The 24,186-nt window shown below is 38.6% G+C and overlaps 1 protein-coding gene across 2 annotated transcripts in view; it reads left to right on the plus strand.

Moving 5' to 3' along the window:
• PRKCE (protein kinase C epsilon) overlaps positions 1-24,186 on the plus strand; it is a 551,144-nt gene that overhangs the window by 352,769 nt on the left and 174,189 nt on the right. For both annotated transcript variants that reach the window (XM_053589740.1, XM_053589739.1), the window contains exons 7-8: positions 20,704-20,846; positions 23,360-23,456. In XM_053589740.1, the coding sequence (XP_053445715.1) occupies positions 20,704-20,846; positions 23,360-23,456 (240 nt within the window). The remainder of the gene's footprint in view (positions 1-20,703; positions 20,847-23,359; positions 23,457-24,186) is intronic.

A 24,186-nucleotide genomic window follows, 5' to 3' on the forward strand; every position in this document is an offset into this window, starting at 1 on the left:
ATGATGGAGAAATTAAATACTTCAATGACATTCATATGTTGAAAAAATTTGCCATAAGTAAACCAGCTCTTCAGGATGTTCTCAGACCTATCCTCCACAATGACCAACCCAATCCTATACCATAAAAGTAAACTCACTCAGAAACTTCGGATCAAACTCCAACTTCCACACTGGCAAAAGGATTAAAAATGTCCACTGGACCTTTGAAAAACTCGATACCCAAAATTCCACCAGACTTATCAGTACTCTCCATCAATGTGAATGGCTTAAACTGTCCTCTAAAGAGGCATAGGTTAGCTGACTGGATACAAAAACTCAAGCCAGATATTTGTTGCATACAAGAGTCACATCTCAACTTAAAAGACAAATACAGACTCAGGGTGAAAGGATGGTCATCCATATTTCAGGCAAATGGTAATCAGAAAAAAGCAGGTGTTGCAATTTTATTTGCAGATACAGTAGGCTTTAAACCATCAAAAGTAAGGAAGGACAAGAATGGTCACTTCATATTTGTTAAGGGTAATACTCAATATGACGAGATCTCAATTATTAATATCTATGCACCCAACCAGAATGCACCTCAATTTATAAGAGAAACTCTAACAGACATGAGTAACTTGATTTCCTCCAGCTCCATAATCATTGGAGATTTCAACACTCCCTTGGCAGTGTTGGATCGATCCTCCAGAAAGAAGCTGAGCAAAGAAATCTTAGATTTAAACCTAACCATCCAGTATTTAGATTTAGCAGACATCTACAGAACATTTCATCCCAACAAAACTGAATACACATACTTCTCATCAGCCCACGGAACTTACTCCAAAATTGATCACATTTTAGGTCACAAGTCTAACCTCAGTAAATTTAAAGGAATAGAAATTATTCCATGCATCTTCTCGGACCATCATGGAATAAAACTTGAATTGAGTAACAACAGGAATCTGCATACCCATACAAAAACATGGAACTTAAATAACCTTATGCTGAATGATAGCTGGGTCAGAGATGAGATTAAGAAAAAATCACCAATTTTTTGGAACAAAATGACAATGAAGACACAAACTATCAGAACCTCTGGGACACTGCAAAGGCAGTTCTAAGACGGAAATTTATAGCACTGCAAGCCTTCCTAAAGAGAACGGAAAGAGAGGAAGTTAACAACTTAATGGGACATCTCACGCAACTGGAAAAGGAAGAACATTCCAACTCCAAACCCAGTAGAAGAAAAGAAATAACCAAAATTAGAGCAGAATTAAATGAAATTGAAAACAAAAGAATAATACAACAGATCAATAAATCAAAAAGCTGGTTTTTTGAAAAGGTCAATAAAATAGATAAACCTCTGGCCAACCTAATCAGGAAAAAAAGAGTAAAATCTCTAATATCATCAATCAGAAACAACAAAGACGAAATAACCACAGACTCATCAGAAATCCAAAAAATCCTTAATGAATATTACAAGAAACTTTATTCTCAGAAATATGAAAATCTGAAGGAAATAGACCGATACTTGGAAGCACGCCACCTTCCAAGACTTAACCAGAATCAAGTGGAAATGTTGAACAGACCCATATCAAGTTCAGAAATAGCATCAACTATACAAAACCTCCCTAAAAAGAAAAGCCCGGGACCAGATGGTTTCACGTCAGAATTCTACCAAACCTTTAAAGAGGAATTAGTACCTATATTACTCAACCTGTTCCAAAATGTAGAAAAAGAAGGAAGACTACCCAACACGTTCTATGAAGCAAACATCACCCTGATCCCCAAACCAGGAAAAGACCCAACAAGAAAAGAAAATTATAGACCAATATCACTAATGAATATAGATGCAAAAATATTCAACAAGATCCTAACAAACAGAATCCAGCAACACATCAAACAAATTATACATCATGACCAAGTTGGTTTTATCCCAGGGTCTCAAGGCTGGTTCAATATACATAAATCTATAATTATAATTCAGGACATAAACAAATTAAAAAACAAAGACCATATGATTCTCTCAATTGATGCAGAAAAAGCTTTTGATAATATCCAGCATCCCTTCATGATCAGAACACTCAAGAAAATTGGTCTAGAAGGGACTTTTCTTAAACTGATAGAGGCTATCTACAGCAAACCCACAGCCAATATCATATTGAATGGAGTTAAATTGGAATCATTTCCACTCAGATCAGGAACCAGACAAGGCTGCCCATTGTCTCCATTGCTTTTCAACATTGTAATGGAAGTTTTAGCCACCGCAATTAGGGAAGAAAAGGCGATCAAGGGTATCCATATAGGGTCAGAAGAGATCAAACTCTCGCTCTTCGCAGATGATATGATTGTGTATCTGGAAAACACTAGGGACTCTACTACAAAACTCCTAGAAGTGATCAAGGAATACAGCAGCGTCTCAGGTTACAAAATCAACATTCATAAATCGGTAGCCTTTATATACACCAACAACAGTCAAATTGAAAAAGCAGTTAAGGACTCTATCCCATTCACAGTAGTGCCAAAGAAGATGAAATATTTGGGAATTTACCTAACAAAAGACGTGAAAGATCTCTATAAAGAGAACTACGAAACTCTAAGAAAAGAAATAGCTGAAAATGTTAACAAATGGAAAAACATACCATGCTCATGGCTAGGAAGAATCAACATTATCAAAATGTCCATACTACCCAAAGCAATATATAATTTCAACGCACTCCCTATTAAAGCTCCACTGTCATATTTTAAAGATCTTGAAAAAACATTACTTCGTTTTATATGGAATCAGAAAAAACCTCGAATAGCCAAGACATTACTCAGAAATAAAAACAAAACAGGAGGAATCACACTACCAGACCTCAGACTTTACTACAAATCGATAGTGATCAAAACAGCATGGTATTGGCACAAAAACAGAGAAGTAGATATCTGGAATAGAATAGAGAACCAAGAGATGAATCCAGCTACTTACCGCTATTTGATTTTTGACAAGCCAATTAAAAACATTCAGTGGGGAAAAGATTCCCTATTTAACAAATGGTGCTGGGTGAACTCGCTGGCAACATGCAGAAGACTGAAATTGGACCCACACCTTTCACCATTAACTAAGATAGACTCTCATTGGATTAAAGATTTAAACTTAAGACATGAAACTATAAAAATACTAGAGGAGAATGCAGGGAAAACCCTTGAAGAAATTGGTCTGGGTGAGTATTTCATGAGGAGAACCCCCCGGGCAATTGAAGCAGCTTCAAAAATACACTACTGGGACTTGATCAAACTAAAAAGCTTCTGCACAGCTAAGAACACAGTAAGCAGAGCAAGCAGACAGCCCTCAGAATGGGAGAAGATATTTGCAGGGTATATCTCTGACAAAGGTTTAATAACCAGAATCCACAGAGAATTCAAACGCATCAGCAAGAAAAAAACAAGGGATCCCATCGCAGGCTGGGCAAGGGATTTGAAGAGAAACTTCTCTGAAGAAGACAGGCGCACGGCCTTCAGACATATGAAAAAATGCTCATCATCTTTAATCATCAGAGAAATGCAAATCAAAACTACTTTGAGATATCATCTAACTCCAATGAGACTAGCCTATATCACAAAATCTCAAGACCAGAGATGTTGGCGTGGATGCGGAGAAAAGGGAACACTTCTGCACTGCTGGTGGGAATGCAAATTAATACATTCCTTTTGGAAAGATATATGGAGAACACTCAGAGATCTAAAAATAGATCTGCCATTCAATCCTGTAATTCCTCTGCTGGGCATATACCCAGAAGACCAAAAATCACAACATAACAAAGATATTTGTACCAGAATGTTTATTGCAGCCCAATTCATAATAGCTAAGTCATGGAAAAAGCCCAAGTGCCCATCGATCCACGAATGGATTAATAAATTGTGGTATATGTATACCATGGAATACTATGCAGCCTTAAAGAAAGATGGAGACTTTACCTCTTTCATGTTTACATGGATGGAGCTGGAACATATTCTTCTTAGTAAAGTATCCCAAGAATGGAAGAAAAAATACCCAATGTACACAGCCCTACTATGAAACTAATTTGGGACTCTCACATGAAAGCTATAACCCAGCTACAACTTAAGAATAGGGGGAAGTGGGAAAGGGGGGGGGTGGGTTGAGGGAGGGGAATCGGTGGGATCACACCTGTGGTGCATATTACAGGGGTATTTGCGAAACTTGGTAAATGTAGAATGTAAATGTTTTGGCACAGTAACTGAGATAACGCCGGAAAGGCTATGCTAACCACTGTGATAAAAATGTGTCAAATGGTTTATGAAGTCAGTGTATGATGCCCCATAATCATATCATTGTATACAGTTATGATTTAATAAAAAAAAAAAAGCAAAAAAAAAATAAATAAAATTTAAAAAAAAAAAAAAAGAAAGGAGAGCAGGGAGCAAATGCTATAGGAGTGCTCTTGTTGATCCTTTGAGGTGGTATGTGGCAATGCCTAGGGACCATGACGAATGCCTCCTCCCCTCCACATACAGGTATGCTGAAGATTCACTCTGAGCTCTTGTCTGAGGACTGCTGAGCAGCAGAGAGCTGGCCAGCTGTGGTTCTTAGAAAACCCTGAGCAATGGTTCCAGTGTGATCAGGACTCCCAAATCTCTTTCTAGTGATGTTGGCTCAACAGGATCGCAGTGAGCCACATGCTGACATCCTTATCCTCTTCTGAGATTCTATAGTCAGTCACTGTGCCCCCCCACCTCTGCCTACTTATATTACATAAGCATGCAGTTTCCTATTTATAATTGTTTGTTCTCTGTCTCCTAGCATGGCATGACCTGTTATGTAATCAGCCCATTGCCCTGGCTCACCCTGCAGGACCAAATTACCCTAACATAAAGAAATTCCTATGGCACATATGGGTCTAGGTGTCTCCTCAGGCATGTGGTCATCATTGTTCTCCTTGCATCAACAAAGCAAGGTTGTTGGCTTGCTTTGGAAGAATTCCCTATAGCCTGACCCACCCTTGTTACAATCCTAGCTTTAATCTGAGCTATATAGAGGGTGGAAACAGGCAAAGTCTCTCTAAATGACAGTAGAGTATGTATAGAAGATGAAGGCCAGTGTGCCCAGCCCCACCCCATCTGTCCTAAGAGAACGGTGCTGTTACTACTGTGCCACCCAGCACATAATAGGTGCTCAACAGGTGTGTGGGGATAAGCTGATTGTTCTTTTGTAAGAGCTCCTGGCAAAGGTACTGTGTTTCTTAACACAGCCTCATTCAAGTGACACTAGGAAAAAGGAGCAGTAAAAAGCACCCTGGAAAGAGAGGCCTTGAGGGCTGTGAGCAGGTTGGCAGCCCAGGACTACTGGCCTTCACCTTGCTGTTCTCAGTAGTGAAGGAGTGGGGCCTTGGGTGTTTTTGGCCACATTAATGTAAATATGTCTGAGATTTCTTTTGGTTCTCGTTGGCATACCTGATTTTCTTTGCTGGCCTGCAGCCTCCTGGTAAACACCCCTGACCTCTCATGTGACCATTGTGGCCGCCTCCCTTAGCCTCCCACGTGCCCCTGACTTTTGAAAGCACTCTCGGAGTTACTGTGTCATGTTATCCATTTTACCTGGTGTGTGATTGAGATTTTTTCCCTTACATATTAAGATGGATGTGTAGCTCTCCCAGGGAAATAGCAGAGTTTTTAAAAAGCGAAGCCCTCAGAAACTATTTCTACCTTGCTGACCAAGTTGTTTTGTCAAGAGAGGCAAGTCTAGCATTTCAACACCAGAGGGCGCTGACGTTTAAGTTATGCAGACCAGTTGTCTGTCCTTGCCGGCAAAATCTCTCTTAATTTGGCTTCTTTATTTTTGCCCTTTCTGTCACAAAGAGGCAGAAGAGAGCCATCGTGGGGTTAGTGGGTAGAGCAGGTAAGGTGAATGAGTCTCAAGGGGTGTGGTGGTGCTTTCCTGTTTGGTTCTTCTGCCTGAGAAAGCCACCTTCCCTTCAGCACGCCCATCCTTCCCTTCAGTAGCCCAGCTGAACTCTCCAGACCTGGCTGGGGTGAGGTGGGGTCTGTGCTGTCTCTCTTCAGGCCAATGACCACGTTATGCAGAGGTCTGCCCCGTCCTGCCGGTCCTGCCCCTCTGGTTCCATTCCAGAGACTTTTTTTTTTTTTTTTAATTGTTTCAATAGTTTTTTTGTTTGTTTGTTTATTTGTTTTGGAGACAGCGTCTCACTATGTCATCCTTGGTAGAGTGCTATGGCGTCACAGCTCACAGCAACCTCCAACTCTTGGGCTTAAGTGATTCTCTTGCCTCAGCCTCCCAAGTACTGGGACTACAGGTGCCCGCCACAATGCCTGGCTATTTTTTTGGTGCAGTTGTCGTTGTTGTTCAGCTGGCCCCGGCTGGGTTCGAACCCTCCAGCCTTGATGCATGTGGCCAGTGCCCTAACTATTGAGCTACGGGCACTGCCCTGTTTTAATAGACTTTTAAAAAATTTTTAGTCTAACAGCAAAATTGAGCAGAAGGTACTGAGATTTCTCATATATTCTTGCCCTGATACATGCATGGCCTCCTTTGCTATCAACATCCTGCACCAGACTGGTATATTGGTTGACAATGAATGTGAAACAATCAACAAACTTAGCACATTATTATCAAAGTTTATAGTTTACATTAAGGTTCACTCCTGGTGTGTATACCATAAGTTTGAACAAATATATAATGACATGAATCCACCATTATTGTGTCACATTGAAGAGTTCTACTACCATAAAAATCCTCCACGTTCTACCTATTTGTCCCTGCTAACTCCTGATTCTGTTTCTATTTACGTAGTTTTGCCTTTCCTGAGTGTCATATAGTTGGAATCATACAGTGTGTAGCCTTTTCAGATTGGCCTCTTTCACTGAATAATAGGCATTTAATGTTCCCCTATGTCTTTCCATCATTGGATAGCTCATTTCCTTTTAAAGCTGAATAATCCATTTTCTGGATATATCACAGTTTATCCATTCACCTACCAAAAGGCACCTTGCTTGCTTCCAAGTTTAAGCAATTGTATGTAAAACTGCTATATAAACATCTGTGTGAAAGTTTTGATATAGACACGAGTTTTCAACTAATTTGGGCAAATATGAGTAGTGCAATTGCTGCATCAAATGGTAAGAGCATATTTAGTTTTATAAGAAACGGCCAAACTCTATGCCAAAATGACTGTACCATTTTGCTTTTTCCCCAGCAATGAATGAAAAGTTCCTGTTGCTCCATATCCTCACCAGCATTTGATGATGTCCAAAATCCAAAGCACTGACATTTTAATAAGCACATAATTTTCTTATTGTTTTAATTTATAATTCCCTAATGGAATATGATGTAGAGAATCTTCTTATATGGTTATTTGCCATTTGAATATCTTTTTTGGTTAGGTGTATACTCAGGTCTTGTGCTCATTTTAATTGGGCTGCTCATTGTTACTGTTGAGTTCTAAGAGTTCTTCATTTTGGGTCACAGTCCTTTATCACATACATCTTTTGCAAATAGTTTCTCACAGCCTGTTACTGCCTTCTCATCCTGTTGACAAGATTTTTTGGTATAGCAAAAGTTCTTTTTATTTTAAACTTAATGCCACAATAAGTTGGTTTTTTTTTTTTTTTTGTGGTTTTGGGCCAGGGCTGGGTTTGAACCCGCCACCTCCGGCATACGGGACCGCGCCCTACTCCTTGAGCCACAGGCGCCGCCCTTAGTTTTTTTTTTATTTTAATGAGGTTTAGTTTATCAGTTATTTCTTTTATGGATTATGTCTGTGCATTATGGTGTTACATCTAAAAAGTCATCTCCACGTCCAAGCTCGCTTATTTCTCTTATGTCCTATGACTTCCATAGTTTTGCATTTTACATGTAGCTCTGTGATCCATTTGAGGTTAATTTTTGTGAGGGGTGTAAGGTCTATGTCTGTGTACAGTTCTATCACGATTTGTTGAAAAGCCTATCTTTTCTCCATTGTATTGCTTTTTCTTTTTTGTCAAAGATTAGTTGACTGTCTTTATGTGGGCCTATTTCTGGGCTCATTATTTTGTTCCATTGATCTGTTTGTCCTTTCCCCAATTCCACATTATCTTTGATTACTGTAGTTTTATGGTAAGTCTTTAAATTGAGTAGCATCAATCTTCTGACTTTGTTCTCTTTCAATATTGTGTTGGCTAGTGTAGGTCTTCTGCCTCTTCATATAAATTTTGCTATCAGTTTGTCAATCCCCAAAACGAACTTGCTGGCATTGTGATTAAAATTGTATTGAATTTATAGGTCAAGTTTGGAAGAACTGACATCTTGACAACTTTGGGTCTTCATGAACGTGGACTAGCTCAATATTCAGTTTTTCCTTGATTTCTTCAAGGTTTTATAGTTTTCTTCATATAAATCTAACATATACCTAAGTATCTTGTTTTGGGAGGTGCTGATGTAAACATTACTATGTTTTTAATTTTAATTTTTACTTGTTCACTGCTGTTGTATAGGAAAACAACTAACTTTGGTGTATTAGCTTTGTATTCTGCAACCCTGCTTTAATTACTTACTGGTTCAAGGAGTTTTTGTCTATTCTTTTAGTTTTTTTAAATAGATTTTAATGTGGCCTACAAATAAAGATAGATTTACTTCTTCCTCTCTAATCAACATACCTTTAATTTCCTTTTCTTATTTTACTGTATTAGTTAGAACTTCCACTATAATCTCAAAAACAAGTAGTAAGAAGGGACATCCTTGTCATATTTCTGATCTCAGCAGGAAATCTTCTGGTTTCTTAACATTAAGTATGATGTTAGCTGTAGGATTTTTTTTTATTCTGCAATATGTATCATTTATTTTCTTTTATTAATTAAATCATAACTGTGTACATTGATGCATTTATGGGGTTCAGTGTACTGATAGGATATACAATGTGAAATGCTTACATTGAATTGATTAACACATCCATCACCTCACTTATTTGTTGTGGTAAGACAATTATACTCTTTTCCTAATGATTTTGAAATGTACCATTGCATTATGCACATTAGGTGAGGTCCCCACAAATACCCTCCGTCTCCCCCCTTCCCTCCTACTTTCTGGACTGTAATTATGTTTTACCATTCGTATGAATGAGTAGGTGATTATACATTGATTTCATAGTAGTATTGAGTACATTTGATACATTTTTCCCCCCATTCTTGAGATACTTTACTAAGTAGAATATGTTCTAGCTCCATCCAGGTAAACATAAAAGATGTGAAGTTTCCATCTTTTTTATGGCTGCATAGTATTTCGTGGTGTATGTATACCACAATTTGTTATTTCATTCATGGGTTGATGGGCACTTGGGCTGTTTCCATGTCTTGGCTATTATGAATTGGGTTGCAAGAAGCATTCTGGTGCAAATGACTTTGTTGTAAAATGATTTTTGATCATCTGGGTACATACCTAGTAGAGGAATTGCAGGATCGAATGGTAGGCCTACTTTTAGTTCCCTGAGTATTCTCCAGCCTTCTTTCCAAAAGGTTGTATTAGCTTGCATTCCCACCAGCAGTGTTGAAGTGTTCCCTTCTCTCCACATCCATGCCAACATCTGTAGTTTTGGGATTTTGTTATGTGGGCTAATCTTACTGGAGTTAGGTAATATCTCAAAGTAGTTTTGATTTGCATTTCTCTGGTGATTAAACATGATGGGCATTTTTTCACATGTTTGTAGGCCATGCACCTGTCTTCTTCAGAGAAGTTTCTGTTCAAGTCTTTTGCCCGCATAGAAATGGGGTTATTTGTTATTTTCTTATTGATTAGTTTGAGTTCTCTGTGGATTCTAGTTATTAGATCTTTGGTGGAAGCATAACCTGAAAAAAATCTTCTCCCATTCTGAAGGTTGTCTGTTTGCTTTACTTACGGTGTTCTTGGCTGTGCGGAAGTTTTTAGTTTGATCAGATACCAGTGATGTATTGTTGGTGTTGCTTCAATTGTCTGGGGGGTCCTCCTTATAAAATATTCTCCCAGGCTGATTTCTTCAAGTGCTTTCCCCACACTCTCTTGTAGTATTTTTATAGTTTCATGTCTTAAGTTTAAATCTTTTATCCAGTGAGAATCAATTTTTGTTAATGGTGGAAGGTGAGGGTCCAGTTTCAGTCTTCTACAGATCACCAGCCAGTTCACCAAGCACCATTTGTTAAATAGGGAGTCTTTCCCCCAGTGAATGTTTTAGATAGGCTTATCAAAGATCAAATGATGATAAGTAGCTGGGGTCATCTCTTGGCTCTTTATTCTGTTCCATACATCTACCTCTCTATTTTTGTGCCAGTACCATACTGTTTTCATCACTATAGATTTATAGTATAGCCCGAAGTCTGGTAACGTGATACCTCTTCATTTGTTTCTATTTCTGAGTAATGCATTGGCTATTCAAAGTTTTTTCTGATTCTATATAAAATGAAGCACTATGTTTTTCAAGCTCTTTAAAGTATGACAGCAGTGCTCTAATAGGAATTGCATAGAATCTGTAGATTGCTTTGGGTAGTATAGACATTTTAACAATGTTGGTTCATCCCAGCCATGAGCATGGTATGTTTTTCCATTTGTTAACATCTTCAGCTATTTCTTTTCTCAGAGTTTAATAATTCTCTTTATAGAGATCTTTCATGTCCTTTGTTAGGTGAATTCCCAGATATTTCATCTTCTTGGCACTACTGTAAAAGGAATAGAGTCCTTGACTATATTTTCAGCTTGACTATTGTTGGCATATATAAAAGCTACTGATTTGTAAGTATTGATTTTGTATCGTGAGACCTTGCTGTATTCCTTGGTCATTTCTAAGAGTTTTATAGTTGAGCTAGAGGAGTTTTAAGGTGTTCTTTACTAAGTTGTAGACATAGTCTTCTGTTTCTTGGTTGCTGAGATATTTTATCTTAAATGGAAGTTGGGTTTTGTCAAATGCTATTTCTGCATCTATTGATAGTATTATGTGATTTTTCTACTTTAGTCTGTTATGATTATATCAATTGATTTTTAAATGTTGTCGAACTTGGAATGCTTGGAATAAATCCCACTTGGCCATGATACATAGTTCTTTTTGTATATTATTGGACTCAATTTGCTGATAAGTTGTTGAGAATTTTTGCATCTATGTTTATGAGAACAATTGGTCTGTAGTTTTCTTGTAATGTCTTTGTTTTGTTTAGCTATTAGGTTAATGTTGGCCTCATAAAATGAGTTAGGATGTATTGCCTCTGTTTCTATCTTCTGGAAGAGATTATAGAGAGTTAGTATAACTTAATTATTGGTTAGAATTAACCTATCAGGCCGAGTGTTTTATGTTTTGGAGGTTATCAAGTATTGAATTCACTTTATTTACTAGATATAGGCCTATTTATATTGTCTGTTTCTTCTTGCATGAGTTTTGATAGATTGTCTTTCAATCAATGGGTCCTTTTCATGTAAGTTATCAAATTTATGGCATAGAGTTCAGAATTTTTCTTTTCCCTCTTATTATCCCCTTAGCTTTATTAGAGGCTTGCTGATTTTTACTGATATTTACAAAGAATCTGCTTTTGGTTGTTGATTTTTCTGTTTTCAGCTGTTTCTGCTAGAATTTTTATTACTTATTTTTCTTGCTATGGATTTAATTTGCTCTTCTTTTTCTAGTTTCTTGTTTAGGTCTTTTTCACTTCTAATGTATGCATTCAATGCTATAAATTTCCCTCTAAGTACTGCCTTTACTGTATCCCACTAATTTTGACAAGTTGTATTGATAGTTTCAATCAATTCAAAATACTTTAAAATTTCTCTTGCTATTTCTTTTTTGACCTATATGTTATTTAGCAGTGTGTTGTTTAATTTCCAGATAGTTTGACATTTTTCAGCTGTCTTTCTCTTACTGATTTCTAACTTAATTCCCTGTGGCCTGAAAGCAGACATTGTATGGGTTCTATTAAGTGTGTTAAGGGGTTTTATACAGGCGTCCTCGAACTTTTTAAACCAGGGGGCCAGTTCATTGTCCCTCAGACCGTTGGAGGGCCGGACTATAGTTTAAAAAAAAAAGAAAACTATGAACAAATTCCTATGCACACTGCATATATCTTATTTTGAAGTAAAAAAACAAAACGGGAACAAATACAATTCACACCACCTCATGTGCCCCGTGGGACGCAGTTTGAGGACCCCTGGTGTGGTCTCTCGATGAACGTTCCATGTGAGCTTCAAGTATACATATTTTGCCATTATTGAATGAAGTTGCTGACAAATGTCTGTTATATCCAGTTGATTGATGTTGCTGTTGAGTTCAACAATGTCCTTACTGATTTTTCTGCCTGCTGGATCTGTTCATTGCATATACAAGAGGTTTGAAATCTCCAACTATAATAGTGAAGCCATCTATTTCTCCTCACAGTTCTGCATTTCTGCCTCATTTATTTTGATGCATTGTTGTTAGATACTTACACATTAGGGATAAGTTTTCTTAGAGAATTGACTCCTTTATTATTATGTAACATATTTCTCTATCCCTCATAACTTACCTTACTCTGAAGCCTGCTTTGTGTGACATTGCTATAGCTACTCTGCTTTTATTTTTATTAATGTTAGCATGGTGTATCTTTCTCCATGTCTTTACTTTTGATCTGTATGAGTTTTTGTATTTAAAGTAGGTTTCTTGTCAACAATGTACGATTGGGTCTTGTTTTATAATCTACTCTGACAGTCTCTCTTAATTGGTATATTTAGACCATTGGCATTTGAAGTGGTTGTTGATACAGTTGGTATCTGCCATGTTTACCCTACTTTGTCTTATTCTTTTTCTGATTTTTGTGTTTTCAATTGAGTACTTCATCATTACATTTTCTCTCCTTTCTTGGCATATCAGTTTGCTTTTACTTTAGTAGTTGCTCTAAAGTTTGCAGTACACATTCACAAGTAATACAAGTGCACTTGGAAATAATACTACCGTGCTTCATGGTAGTAAAAGTACCTCATACTAACAAAATAACTGTAACTCCTCCCTCCTGGCCCTTATCTCATTGCTGTTATTTTTCACTTACACATAAACATATCTAGCTTATATAAACTATTATCATACATAAGCAGATACATTGTTTTTATTTTGAGCAGCTAGTAATCTGTTTGATCAATTAAGAATGAAAAAATAAAGGTTTTTTTTTTTTTTTTCTTTTTTTTAGCTTGTGTATCTTTTTTTTTTTTTTTATTGTTGGGGATTCATTGAGGGTACAATAAGCCAGGTTACACTGATTGCAATTGTTAGGTAAAGTCCCTCTTGCAATCATGTCTTGCCCCCATAAAGTGTGATACACACCAAGGCCCCACCCACCTCCCTCCTTCCCTCTTTCTGTTTCCCCCCCATAACCATAATTGTCATTAATTGTCCTCATATCAAAATTGAGTACATAGGATTCATGCTTCTCCATTCTTGTGATGCTTTACTAAGAATAATGTCTTCCACGTCCATCCAGGTTAATACGAAGGATGTAAAGTCTCCATTTTTTTTAATGGCTGAATAGTATTCCATGGTATACATATACTACAGCTTATTAATCCATTCCTGGGTTGGTGGGCATTTAGGCTGTTTCCACATTTTGGCGATTGTAAATTGAGCTGCAATAAACAGTCTAGTACAAGTGTCCTTATGATAAAAGGATTTCTTTCCTTCTGGGTAGATGCCCAGTAATGGGATTGCAGGATCAAATGGGAGGTCTAGCTTGAGTGCTTTGAGGTTTCTCCATACTTCCTTCCAGAAAGGTTGTACTAGTTTGCAGTCCCACCAGCAGTGTAAAAGTGTTCCCTTCTCTCCACATCCACACCAGCATCTGCAGTTTTGAGATTTTGTGATGTGGGCCATCCTCACTGGGGTTAGATGATATCTCAGGGTTGTTTTGATTTGCATTTCTCTAATATATAGAGATGATGAACATTTTTTCATCTGTTTGTTAGCCATTCGTCTGTCGTCTTTAGAGAAAGTTCTATTCATGTCTCTTGCCCATTGATATATGGGATTGTTGGCTTTTTTCATGTGGATTAATTTGAGTTCTCTATAGATCCTAGTTATCAAGCTTTTGTCTGATTGAAAATATGCAAATATCCTTTCCCAATGTGTAGGTTGTCTCTTTGCTTTGGTTATCGTCTCCTTAGCTGTACAGAAGCTTTTCAGTTTAATGAAGTCCCATTTGTTTATTTTTGTTGTTGTTGCAATTGCCATGGCAGTCTTCTTCATGAAGTCATTCCCCAGGCCAATATCTTCCAGTGTTTTTCCTATGCTTTCTTGGAGGATTTTTATTGTTTCATGCCTTAAATTTAAGTCCTTTATCCATCTTGAATCAATTTTTGTGAGTGGGGAAAGGTGTGGGTCCAGTTTCAGTCTTTTACATGTAGACATCCAGTTCTCCCAACACCATTTATTGAATAGGGAGTCTTTCCCCGAAGGTATGTTCTTGTTTGGTTTATCAAAGATTAGGTGGTTGTAAAATGTTAGTTTCATTTCTTGGTTTTCAATTCGATTCCAAGTGTCTATGTCTCTGTTTTTGTGCCAGTACCATGCTGTCTTGAGCACTATGGCTTTGTAGTACAGACTAAAATCTGGTATGCTGATGCCCCCAGCTTTATTTTTGTTACAGAGAACTGCCTTAGCTATACGGGGTTTTTTCCGGTTCCATACAAAACGCAGAATCATTTTTTCCAAATCTTGAAAGTACGATGTTGGTATTTTGATAGGAATGGCATTGAATAGGTAGATTGCTTTGGGAAGTATAGACATTTTAACAATGTTGATTCTTCCCATCCATGAGCATGGTATGTTCTTGCATTTGTTAATATCCTCTGCTATTTCCTTTCTGAGGATTTCCTAGTTTTCTTTATAGAGGTCCTTCACCTCCTTCGTTAGGTATATTCCTAGGTATTTCATTTTCTTTGAAACTATGGTGAAGGGAGTTGTGTCCTTAATTAGCTTCTCATCTTGACTGTTATTGGTGTACACAAAGGCTACTGACTTGTGGACATTGATTTTATATCCTGAAACATTACTGTATTTTTTGATGACTTCTAGGAGTCTTGTGGTTGAGTCTTTGGGGTTCTCTAAGTATAAGATCATGTCGTCAGCAAAGAGGGAGAGTTTGACCTCCTCTGCTCCCATTTGGATTCCCTTTATTTCCTTGTCTTGCCTAATTGTATTGGCTAGAACTTCCAGCACTACGTTGAATAGTAAAGGTGACAGAGGACAACCTTGTCTGGTTCCAGTTCTAAGAGGAAAAGCTTTCAGTTTTACTCCATTCAGTAAAATATTGGCTGTGGGTTTGTCATAGATAGCTTCAATCAGTTTTAGAAATGTGCCACCTATGCCTATACTCTTCAGTGTTCTAATTAGAAAAGGATGCTGGATTTTATCAAATGCTTTTTCTGCATCTATTGAGAGGATCATGTGATCTTTATTTTTGCCTCTGTTAATATGGTGGATAACGTTTATAGACTTGCGTATGTTAAACCAGCCTTGCATCCCTGGGATGAAGCCTACTTGATCATGATGAATGTCTTTTTTCATGATAAGCTGTAATCTATTGGCTAGGATTTTGTTGAGAATTTTTGCGTCTATGTTCATGAGTGAGATTGGTCTGAAATTCTCCTTTTTGTTTGGGTCTTTTCCTGGTTTTGGTATCAGGGTGATGTTTGCTTCATAGAATGTGTTGGGGAAGATTCCTTCCTCAATTTTTTGGAATAATTTCTGCAGTACAGGAATAAGCTCTTCCTTGAAGGTTTGATAGAATTCTGGAGTGAAGCCATCTGGACCAGGGCATTTTTTGGTTGGAAGATTTTTTATTGTTTCTTTGATCTCAGGGCTTGAAATTGGTCTGTTCAGGAGCTCTATTTCTTCCTGGCTGAGTCTAGGGAGAGGGTGTGATTCCAAATATTGATCCATTTCTTTCACATTGTCAAATTTCTGGGCATAGAGTTTCTGGTAGTATTCAGAGATGATCTCTTGTATCTCTGTGGGATCAGTTGTTATTTCCCCTTTATCATTTCTGATTGAGGTTACTAGAGATTTTACTTTTCTATTCCTCGTTAGTCTGGCCAATGGTTTATCTATTTTATTTATTTTTTCAAAAAACCAACTCCTTGTTTCATTAATTTTCTGAATGATTCTTTTGTTTTCAATTTCATTGATCTCTGATTTGATTTTGGATATTTCTTATCTTCTACTGAGTTTAGGCTTAGATTGTTCTTCTTTTTCCAATTCCATAAGATCTCTTGTGAGATTGTTGATGTGCTCTCTTTCTGTTTTTCGAATGTAGGCATCTAAAGCGATGAATTTTCCTCTCGAAACTGCTTTTTCAGTATCCCACAGGTTTTGGTAGCTTGTGTCTTCATTGTTGTTATACTCAAGGAAGTTAATGATTTCCTGTTTTATTTCTTCCTGCACCCATCTGTTATTCAACAGAAGATTGTTTAATTTCCATGCCTTTGGGTGGGGTCGAGCATTTTTGTTAGAGTTGAGTTCCACCTTTAGTGCCTTATGGTCTGAGAAGATACAAGGTAAAATTTCAATTCTTTTGATTCTGTTGATATTTGTTTTGTGTCCCAGGATATGATCAATTTTAGAGAATGTTCCATGGGGTGATGAGAAGAATGTATATTCTTTATCTTTGGGATGGAGTGTTCTATATGCGTCTATCAAGCACAGTTGTTCTAGGGTCTCATTTAAGTCTCTTATATCCTTGTTTAATTTCTGTTTAGAGGATCTGTCCAGCTCTGTAAGAGGAGTTTTAAGGTCCCCTGTTATTATGGTATTATCAGATATCATATTTCTCAGACTGAGTAAGGTCTGTTTCAAGAATCTGGGAGCATTTAAATTGGGTGCATAGATATTTAGGATTGAAATGTCTTCTTGTTGTATTTTTCCCGTGACCAATATAAAGTGACCATCTTTGTCTTTTTTGACTTTAGTTGCTTTAAATCCACATGTATCTGAAAATAAGATCACAACTCCTCTTTTCTTCTGAATTCCATTTGCCTGAAAAATTGTCTTCCAACCCTTGACTCAGAGCTTTAATTTGTCTTTTGAAGCCAGGTGTGTTTCTTGCAGACAGCAAATAGATGGCTTGTGTTTTTTAATCCAGTCAACCAATCTATGTCTCTTCAGTGGGGAATTCAAGCCATTAACATTTATTGAGATAATTGATAAGTGTGGTAGTATTCTATTCGTCTTATTTTGTGAGAGTCCATTGCTTAGTTTTATCTTTTGCATCAGTGTGGAGGTTTGGTTCTGTCCTTTAATTTCTGAGTTCTTACTTTGCTGCTGATCCATTGTGGTGGTCAGTGTGCAGAACAGGTTGAAGTATTTCCTGTAGAGCTGGTCTTGTTGTGGCGAATTTCCTCAATGTTTGTATATCCATAAATGATTTGATTTCTCCGTCAATTTTGAAGCTTAGCTTAGCAGGGTACAGAATTCTGGGCTGGAAATTGCTCTGTTTAAGTAGATTAAAGGTAGATGACCATTGTCTTCTTGCTTGGAAAGTTTCATTAGAGAAGTCTGCGGTCAATCTGATGGATTTGCCCCTGTAGGTCAACTGGCGCTTACTCCTGGCAGCTTGCAGAATCTTTTCTTTTGTCTTGACTTTGGACAGGTTCATCACAATGTGTCTTGGAGAAGCTCGGTTAGAGTTGAGGCGACCTGGGGTCCAATAGCCCTCTGAAAGCAGTGTGTCAGAATCTTTGGTGATATTTGGGAAATTTTCTTTTATAATATTCTCTAGTATGGCTTCCATTCCTCTGGGGCATTCTTCTTCCCCTTCTGGAATTCCTATAACTCGTATGTTGGAACGCTTCATAAAGTCCCATAATTCTGACAGTGAACGTTCTGCTTTCTCTCTCTTCTGCCTCTTTTACTATCTGAGTTATCTCAAAAACTTTGTCTTCTACCTCTGAAATTCTTTCTTCTGCATGGTCTAACCTGTTGCTGATACTTTCCATTGCATCTTTAAGTTCCCTGATTGACTGTTACAGTTCCTTCAGCTCAGCTATATCCTTTTTATATTCTTCATATCATTCATCTCTGATTTGATTCTGTTTTTGGATTTCCTTTTGGTTATTTTCCACTTTATTAGCAGTTTCCTTCATCGTTTCCATCATTTCTTTCATTGTTTTCAACATGTGTATTCTAAATTCCCTTTCTGTCATTCCTAACATTTCTGTATAGGTGGAATCCTCTGCAGTAGCTACCTCATGATCCCTTGGCGGGGTTGTTCTGGACTGGTTTGTCATGTTGCCTGGAGTTTTCTGCTGATTCTTCCTTATAGGTGATTTCTTTTATCTGTTTCCTTGCCCTAATTTTCCTTTCACTTCCTCTTGCTCTTTAAGTTCTCGTGCCTGTGGAAGTTGCGGGCAGGTTTAGACGGATTGAACACACGCGACCACTTGCCGTTTTTCCACTGTTTTAGTCCTCCTCTTCAAAAATAAAGGTTTTAATTTTACCTTCACTTGTTCCTTAACCTGATCTTCCTTATGTCTAGGTCCAGATTTATGAGCTATGTCATTTGTCTTCTCTCTGGAGGATATCTTTTAACATTTCTTTCAAGGAGGGTCCAGTGCCCATAAATTCCCTCAGTTTTTGTGTGACTGAGAAAGTATGTTTTTTTTTCTTTATTTTTGTAAGGCAGAGAATCCTAGGTTGGTGGGTTTTTAATCTCAGCATTTTAAATACTTCACTGTACTCTTTTCTGGCTAGCATGGAGTCCAAAAAGTTAGATATAATTCTTATTTTTTTCTCCTCTACAGGTAAAATAATTTTTTCCTCTGACTTCTTTTGGAATTTTTTTAATCTTTGATTTTCTGTAGTTGGAAAATGATATGCCCATGGATAGTTGTTGTTTTGCTTTTTTTTTTTTTTTTTTTTTTTGTATTTATTCTGCCTAGTGTTCTTTGAGCTTCCCAGACCTGTGGTTTGGTGTTGGATATTAATTTCAGGAAACTCCTAGTGATGATGATAATATTTTTTTCTGTTCCTTTCTTTCCCTCTTCTCTTTATGGTATTCTCATTATGCATATGTTACATCTTGAATAGTTATCCCACCATTCCTAGATATTTGGGGGATGCCCCCCTCCTCAGTCTTTATTTGTTTTATTTTTGTTCATTTTTGAGGTTTCTATTGCTGTACCCACACACTCAGAGACTGTTTCCTCAGCCATGTCCAGTCTACTAACAAGCCCATCAAAACCATTCTTCATTTCTGTGTTTTTTTTTTTTATCTCTAGAATGTCTTCTTGAGTCTGTCTTTATAATTTCTTTTCTCGGTTTATATTGCCATGTGCCCTTATATGCTTGTGCTAATATCTTAGCGTATGAATTATAGTTTTTGAAATTCCCTGTCTGATTCCAAAATCACTACCATATCTGAGTCTAGTTTCTGAGGTTTGCACTGTCTCTTCAAACTGTGCTTTTTGCCTTTCAGTATGCCTTGCAATTTTTCCTTGATAGTTAGATATTATAGACTAGATAAAAAACCTGTAATAAATAGGCGGTGAGTAAGGTGGTGGTAAGGTGTGCAGGGAGGGAAAGCATGCTGCAGCCCTGTGATGAGGTCTTTCCAGTGAGCCTGAGCTCTGCACTGTGAACTTCAGCAGTGCCTCTCCATCTTCCCTTGGTGGGGGCAGAGTGGCTAGGGTGGACTTGGAGATGGATCTGATAAAACCCCAGTAGGTTAAGTTCTGGTGAAATAGCTTCTCCTGTGGGAAAATCTTATTAAGAAGAGCAGAATTCTCTGGCTTATTTTAAAAAAGACTCTTTTCCCCCTTCCTTCTGCTGAAGCCATGAGGGGATTTTTCTCAGATTTACTGTAGCAATCTGGTTGAACTCCTGGGGGTAGAAGTCCCAAAAGGCTGGGGCGCAGGGGACTGGAAGAGCTCCATGACTGGGTCCACCTAGAGTTTTGATCCTGGCTTGTCTGCACCAAGCCCCCAGCAGTCCACCAGTTCCAGTTCCAGTTTGCTACCCTGGCCCTGTTCCTGCAGAGCTTTCTGCTCCAGTAAATTGTGATGCTCTGTTCGCCTGGCTGGCTGTCCATTTGGGGGGCAGGAGTTTGCCCTGGGACCTTGCTCCACAGATATAGCTAAGAAGAGTTGTTGGTTTTATAATTTGTTCAGTTTTTTACTTGTTAGAATAAAGCTGACTTCTAAACTGATTTCTAACTGGAAATCAGCAGTTTGTATTTAGCGTTGATGCCTGTATCAGAGGCAACTGAGTCATGTGGGAAAAACAGAAGCATTCATCGAATTCAGACTTGTAGAACTGAAAGGAGCTTTAGAAGTCCAACTGCAGGCATTTCTCTCTCAGGAATAGTTAAGCATTTTAGCAGAATAATGGAGTAGACTGTATATACAAGCCAGTAGGACCCCCTGGGATCCAGAATTCAAATTGACGTTGTTTCAGAGAAAAGAGTTAAGTTCTATTAGAGTCTTTTTGTTCTCTCTGGAAGGAAGTATAAATGTGATATTTATTTGTAGGTAAATAAATATTTGTTTAATATGTGTAGAAAGAATGGCTGGAAGGAAGTAACTAGAAACAGTGGTTATCTCCATGAGCTGGTTTTGTGTGAAAGGATGATGGGTGATTCTTATTTTCCTTCTTTTGCATTTCCTAAATTTAATCTCAAATGAACATGTAACACTTCACGAACATCTAGTACAATCAGAAAGAAAGGTAATGTGGGGCCATGAACATTTGTCCATGTCTCCTACAGTCTGCAAGATGAACGTTCACCGTCGATGTGAGACCAACGTAGCTCCCAACTGTGGCGTGGACGCCAGAGGAATCGCCAAAGTGCTGGCCGACCTGGGCGTCACGCCAGACAAAATCACAAACAGCGGCCAGAGGAGGAAAAAGGTAACTGGCTGTTTGCTGGTGTTTCTGGAGCCCTTTCTGGACTGGCATCTCTGCTGTGGCTTCCTGAAAGAGCTCTGAAGTGAGGTTCGAAGATTCTTGGGTTTTAAGGTGTTTTACTCAAAACAGCGTCTGCTTAAAGAGAAAAAAAGGAAATGAGGCTAGGCAGGTATCATTAAAGTCTCCTTCAGCTCCAGAAGTGGGGGGGAAACAAAGCAAGCCTCGGGGTTATGTTTGCCAGAGAAACATAAGCTTTGAGATGAGGACTTTGAAAAGTCTTCTCGAAAAAGGTTAACTCTAGACCAGAAGACAAACAAACAATAAAAAGACTCATTTGCCCCCCAAACTGGCATGAAGCAAGGTCATTGTCTGCACTTTGCCCCCGGTATTATTATAATGAAGATAAATGGAGGAAATGTTGGAACTACATTCTTGGGAGAAAGCCAAGGAGATTTGTGATCGTACCAGTGCTGAACTGTCCGAGGAATATTGTTAATGTTCCATGACATAAAACATCTGGGCCTTTCTTGGGAGACCTATCACTGTGATGGTCTGAGTATCAGTAGGAAGAGATCCATTTGTTAAAATGTTATTTTGGCACGTGAGGGCCCGCAGACCTAAACAGAACTAGAGGCATCTGTAGCCCTTTGTTTACAGCCCCTTCTTTAGTGTTGGATCCTCGCCTAGAAAATTTAAGAAGTCTTTAAAAAGGAAATTATGAGAAAATCAGAAACATGTTAACTGGGCAAGAAATCCTGGGGAAAGAGTGCGGTGGGGTGTAGCCCTCCTTGCCCACTCTCACACATCCTTGGGCTCTTTGCTAAAAAAACAAGTCTGACTCTAGATGCCTCTACAGTCTTGGCTCCGAAATGTGCTCCTTAAATTTTGCCCTGAAATTCCTTCTAAAGCACCCTGAAGTTCCTAGTTATCTGCTCAGTTTAGAACCTGCCAGTCTCTTCCTTGGTGCCTCTCAGAAGAGCCTTTTCTCTCACATGGGAAGGGATGGGTTGTTTTTATTTTCTGAAACTTCTCTTCCTTCTCTGTTACCAATGAGGGTTTCAGAAAAACTCTCTTCTCCCTGGTTAACTTTGAGCTTTTATAGTTTTGGTAGTTCTGCACAGTTCTGTAAATCCCGTTGGTAGAAATTGGACTTCAGTTGTTGACCCAAGGTGTCAGAATTGCAAGCAGATGGCCAATGCCCAAGGATGCCAGGGCCCCTGCTAAAGATCCGGGTTGTGCGACACGCTGATGACGATGTTAGACACGTTACCAGCACTGCAGAGTCCTTTTCAGGAGACATGGGTCGTTTTCATTTTTCCTGGCTGAAAGTAAAGATAGGATCTCTGTCCTGAAACATTTAAAAGGAAACTCAATACCTGCCCTCTCTCTCCATGGGTTAGAATGTTAGTGGGACATTACTTGCCTGCCTTGGATTTGAGGGAACCTGGTGGAAAGAAGCCAACTTAGAGAAATTCAGGAAGGGGCAACATGAAAGGCTAAAAGACTGTAGTCCTGATATTTTTATTGCTGTGATGCTTCGGATGTAAAACCTGGAAAAAGCTAAGTCACAGCTCAAGTTAGTATAACAGGATGGGGGAGAAGTGCCTGTGACCAGAAACTGCAAAGCTTGCAGGAACTTCAGGCCCCGTTGTGTTGTCCCTTGCCAGTAGCCCAGAAAAGGACATATGCCCACACTGGGTGGACAAAGAATGAAAGGGACTAGACATGTTTGTGATGTGACTTAGTCCAAACCACTGACTCTAATGGCAACTTAAGTGAATGTGCCAGCATCTTTGCCAAGAAACAAACTTCACTGAGGGTTTTCTACTAAAATGTGCTAATGATGATCAGGTCATCTGGAAAGATTTATTGAGCATCTATTATGCAAGTCACTAGAGGCAATAAAAGTGCTAGGTAGTCCTACCTTCAGAGAACTTATTGCTGAGGAGAACCCCGCCCCACAACGTACACCTACAGATATTAACTACGTGAAACTGAATAAGGCAATAAGTGCCCAAAAGATGTTAGAGACAAAATGTGGTATTGCTTTGATAAGATGACTTGCATAGTTGGGCAGGCAGAGGAAGGCTTTATGGAAGAGGTGAGGTTGAGCTTTGCTTTGAAAGGTCAGTTATATTTGGATAGGATAACAATTGAACAAATGAAGTCTTTGTCTTCTCTATTTTTTTCTTTTATTAAGTCACACACACATAGATCATGAATACATTTATGCAGATGTAGGGTACAATGTGTTTTTTTTATACAATTTGGAGTGCATACATCAAACTAATTAATATAGCTTTCACCTCATTTACTTGATTATTGTGTTAAGACATCTATGTTCTATGCTTGATAGATTTGACTTGTGTCTTCTCTTTAATTGGCCACTGAAACCTTGAGTCTATGCTTTCATAGGATCAATCCAGCAGGTGCCGCTGTGCACCAGACTCCTAGAACTCCTGTTGCAGTATCTGGAACTTTTCTTCTGATGGCTCTCTTCCTTCTCTCCTTTCTAGCTCATGGCTGGTGCTGAATCCCCACAGCCTGCTTCTGGAAACTCGCCGTCTGAGGAAGATCGATCCAAGTCAGCACCCACCTCCCCTTGTGACCAGGGTGAGACCCTCAGATTTGCTTCCTTACCTCTGAGCTCTGTCACTGAAAAGACCAAGGCACTTAGGCCTCCTCACCCAAGAAAGACCTTATTAGGATAAATAGCTAGACGCCTTGGAAGGTCTTCAGACACTCTTTCCTGTTGGTTTAATAATTATTCACTCTACAAGAATTTCTTGGGAGATGGGCACTAAATGGCCATGCCTGCCTTAAAATTCCTTCCAGACCAGGGTTAGAGAGTATGTGATGCTATGATGTGTTATTTTCCTTGGCCTATTTTCTAGCTTCCAGGTATAAGGCAGCAAGAGGGGTTCACCTTCTTTCCTTAGCTCTCTGCTCAGTATCTGGCCCTAGACCTGTCAGCCTGCTCACTTGAGCTGAGTTTGACAACCTCTACTATCATACCCAAAACTTGAGATCAGGTTGAGTTAGGAAACATTCTCCCTGACCATCCCCTATCCTGGCATTTGGGTGGGTGGGGCTAGAAAAATGAAACTGGAAAAGAGATTGAGAGAAGGGGGAAGGAAACCAGCTCTAGACCTGACTCTCTCCACAGCTCAGCTCAGGGCATCTCCTTTTGATGGAAGATGCTTAAAGTAGTGATAATTTCTGCAGATGTGATATGCATAGTAATATTCTGCAGGCTTCTAAGAATGTGAGGCGAGGAGGGCTTGCACATTTAAAATATTTTGCTCTGATGACGAGTACCAGACATCACTGGGAAGGGCTGTGT

This window comes from Nycticebus coucang, chromosome 4 (genome assembly GCF_027406575.1).
Source record: "Nycticebus coucang isolate mNycCou1 chromosome 4, mNycCou1.pri, whole genome shotgun sequence".
NCBI lineage: Eukaryota > Metazoa > Chordata > Mammalia > Primates > Lorisidae > Nycticebus > Nycticebus coucang.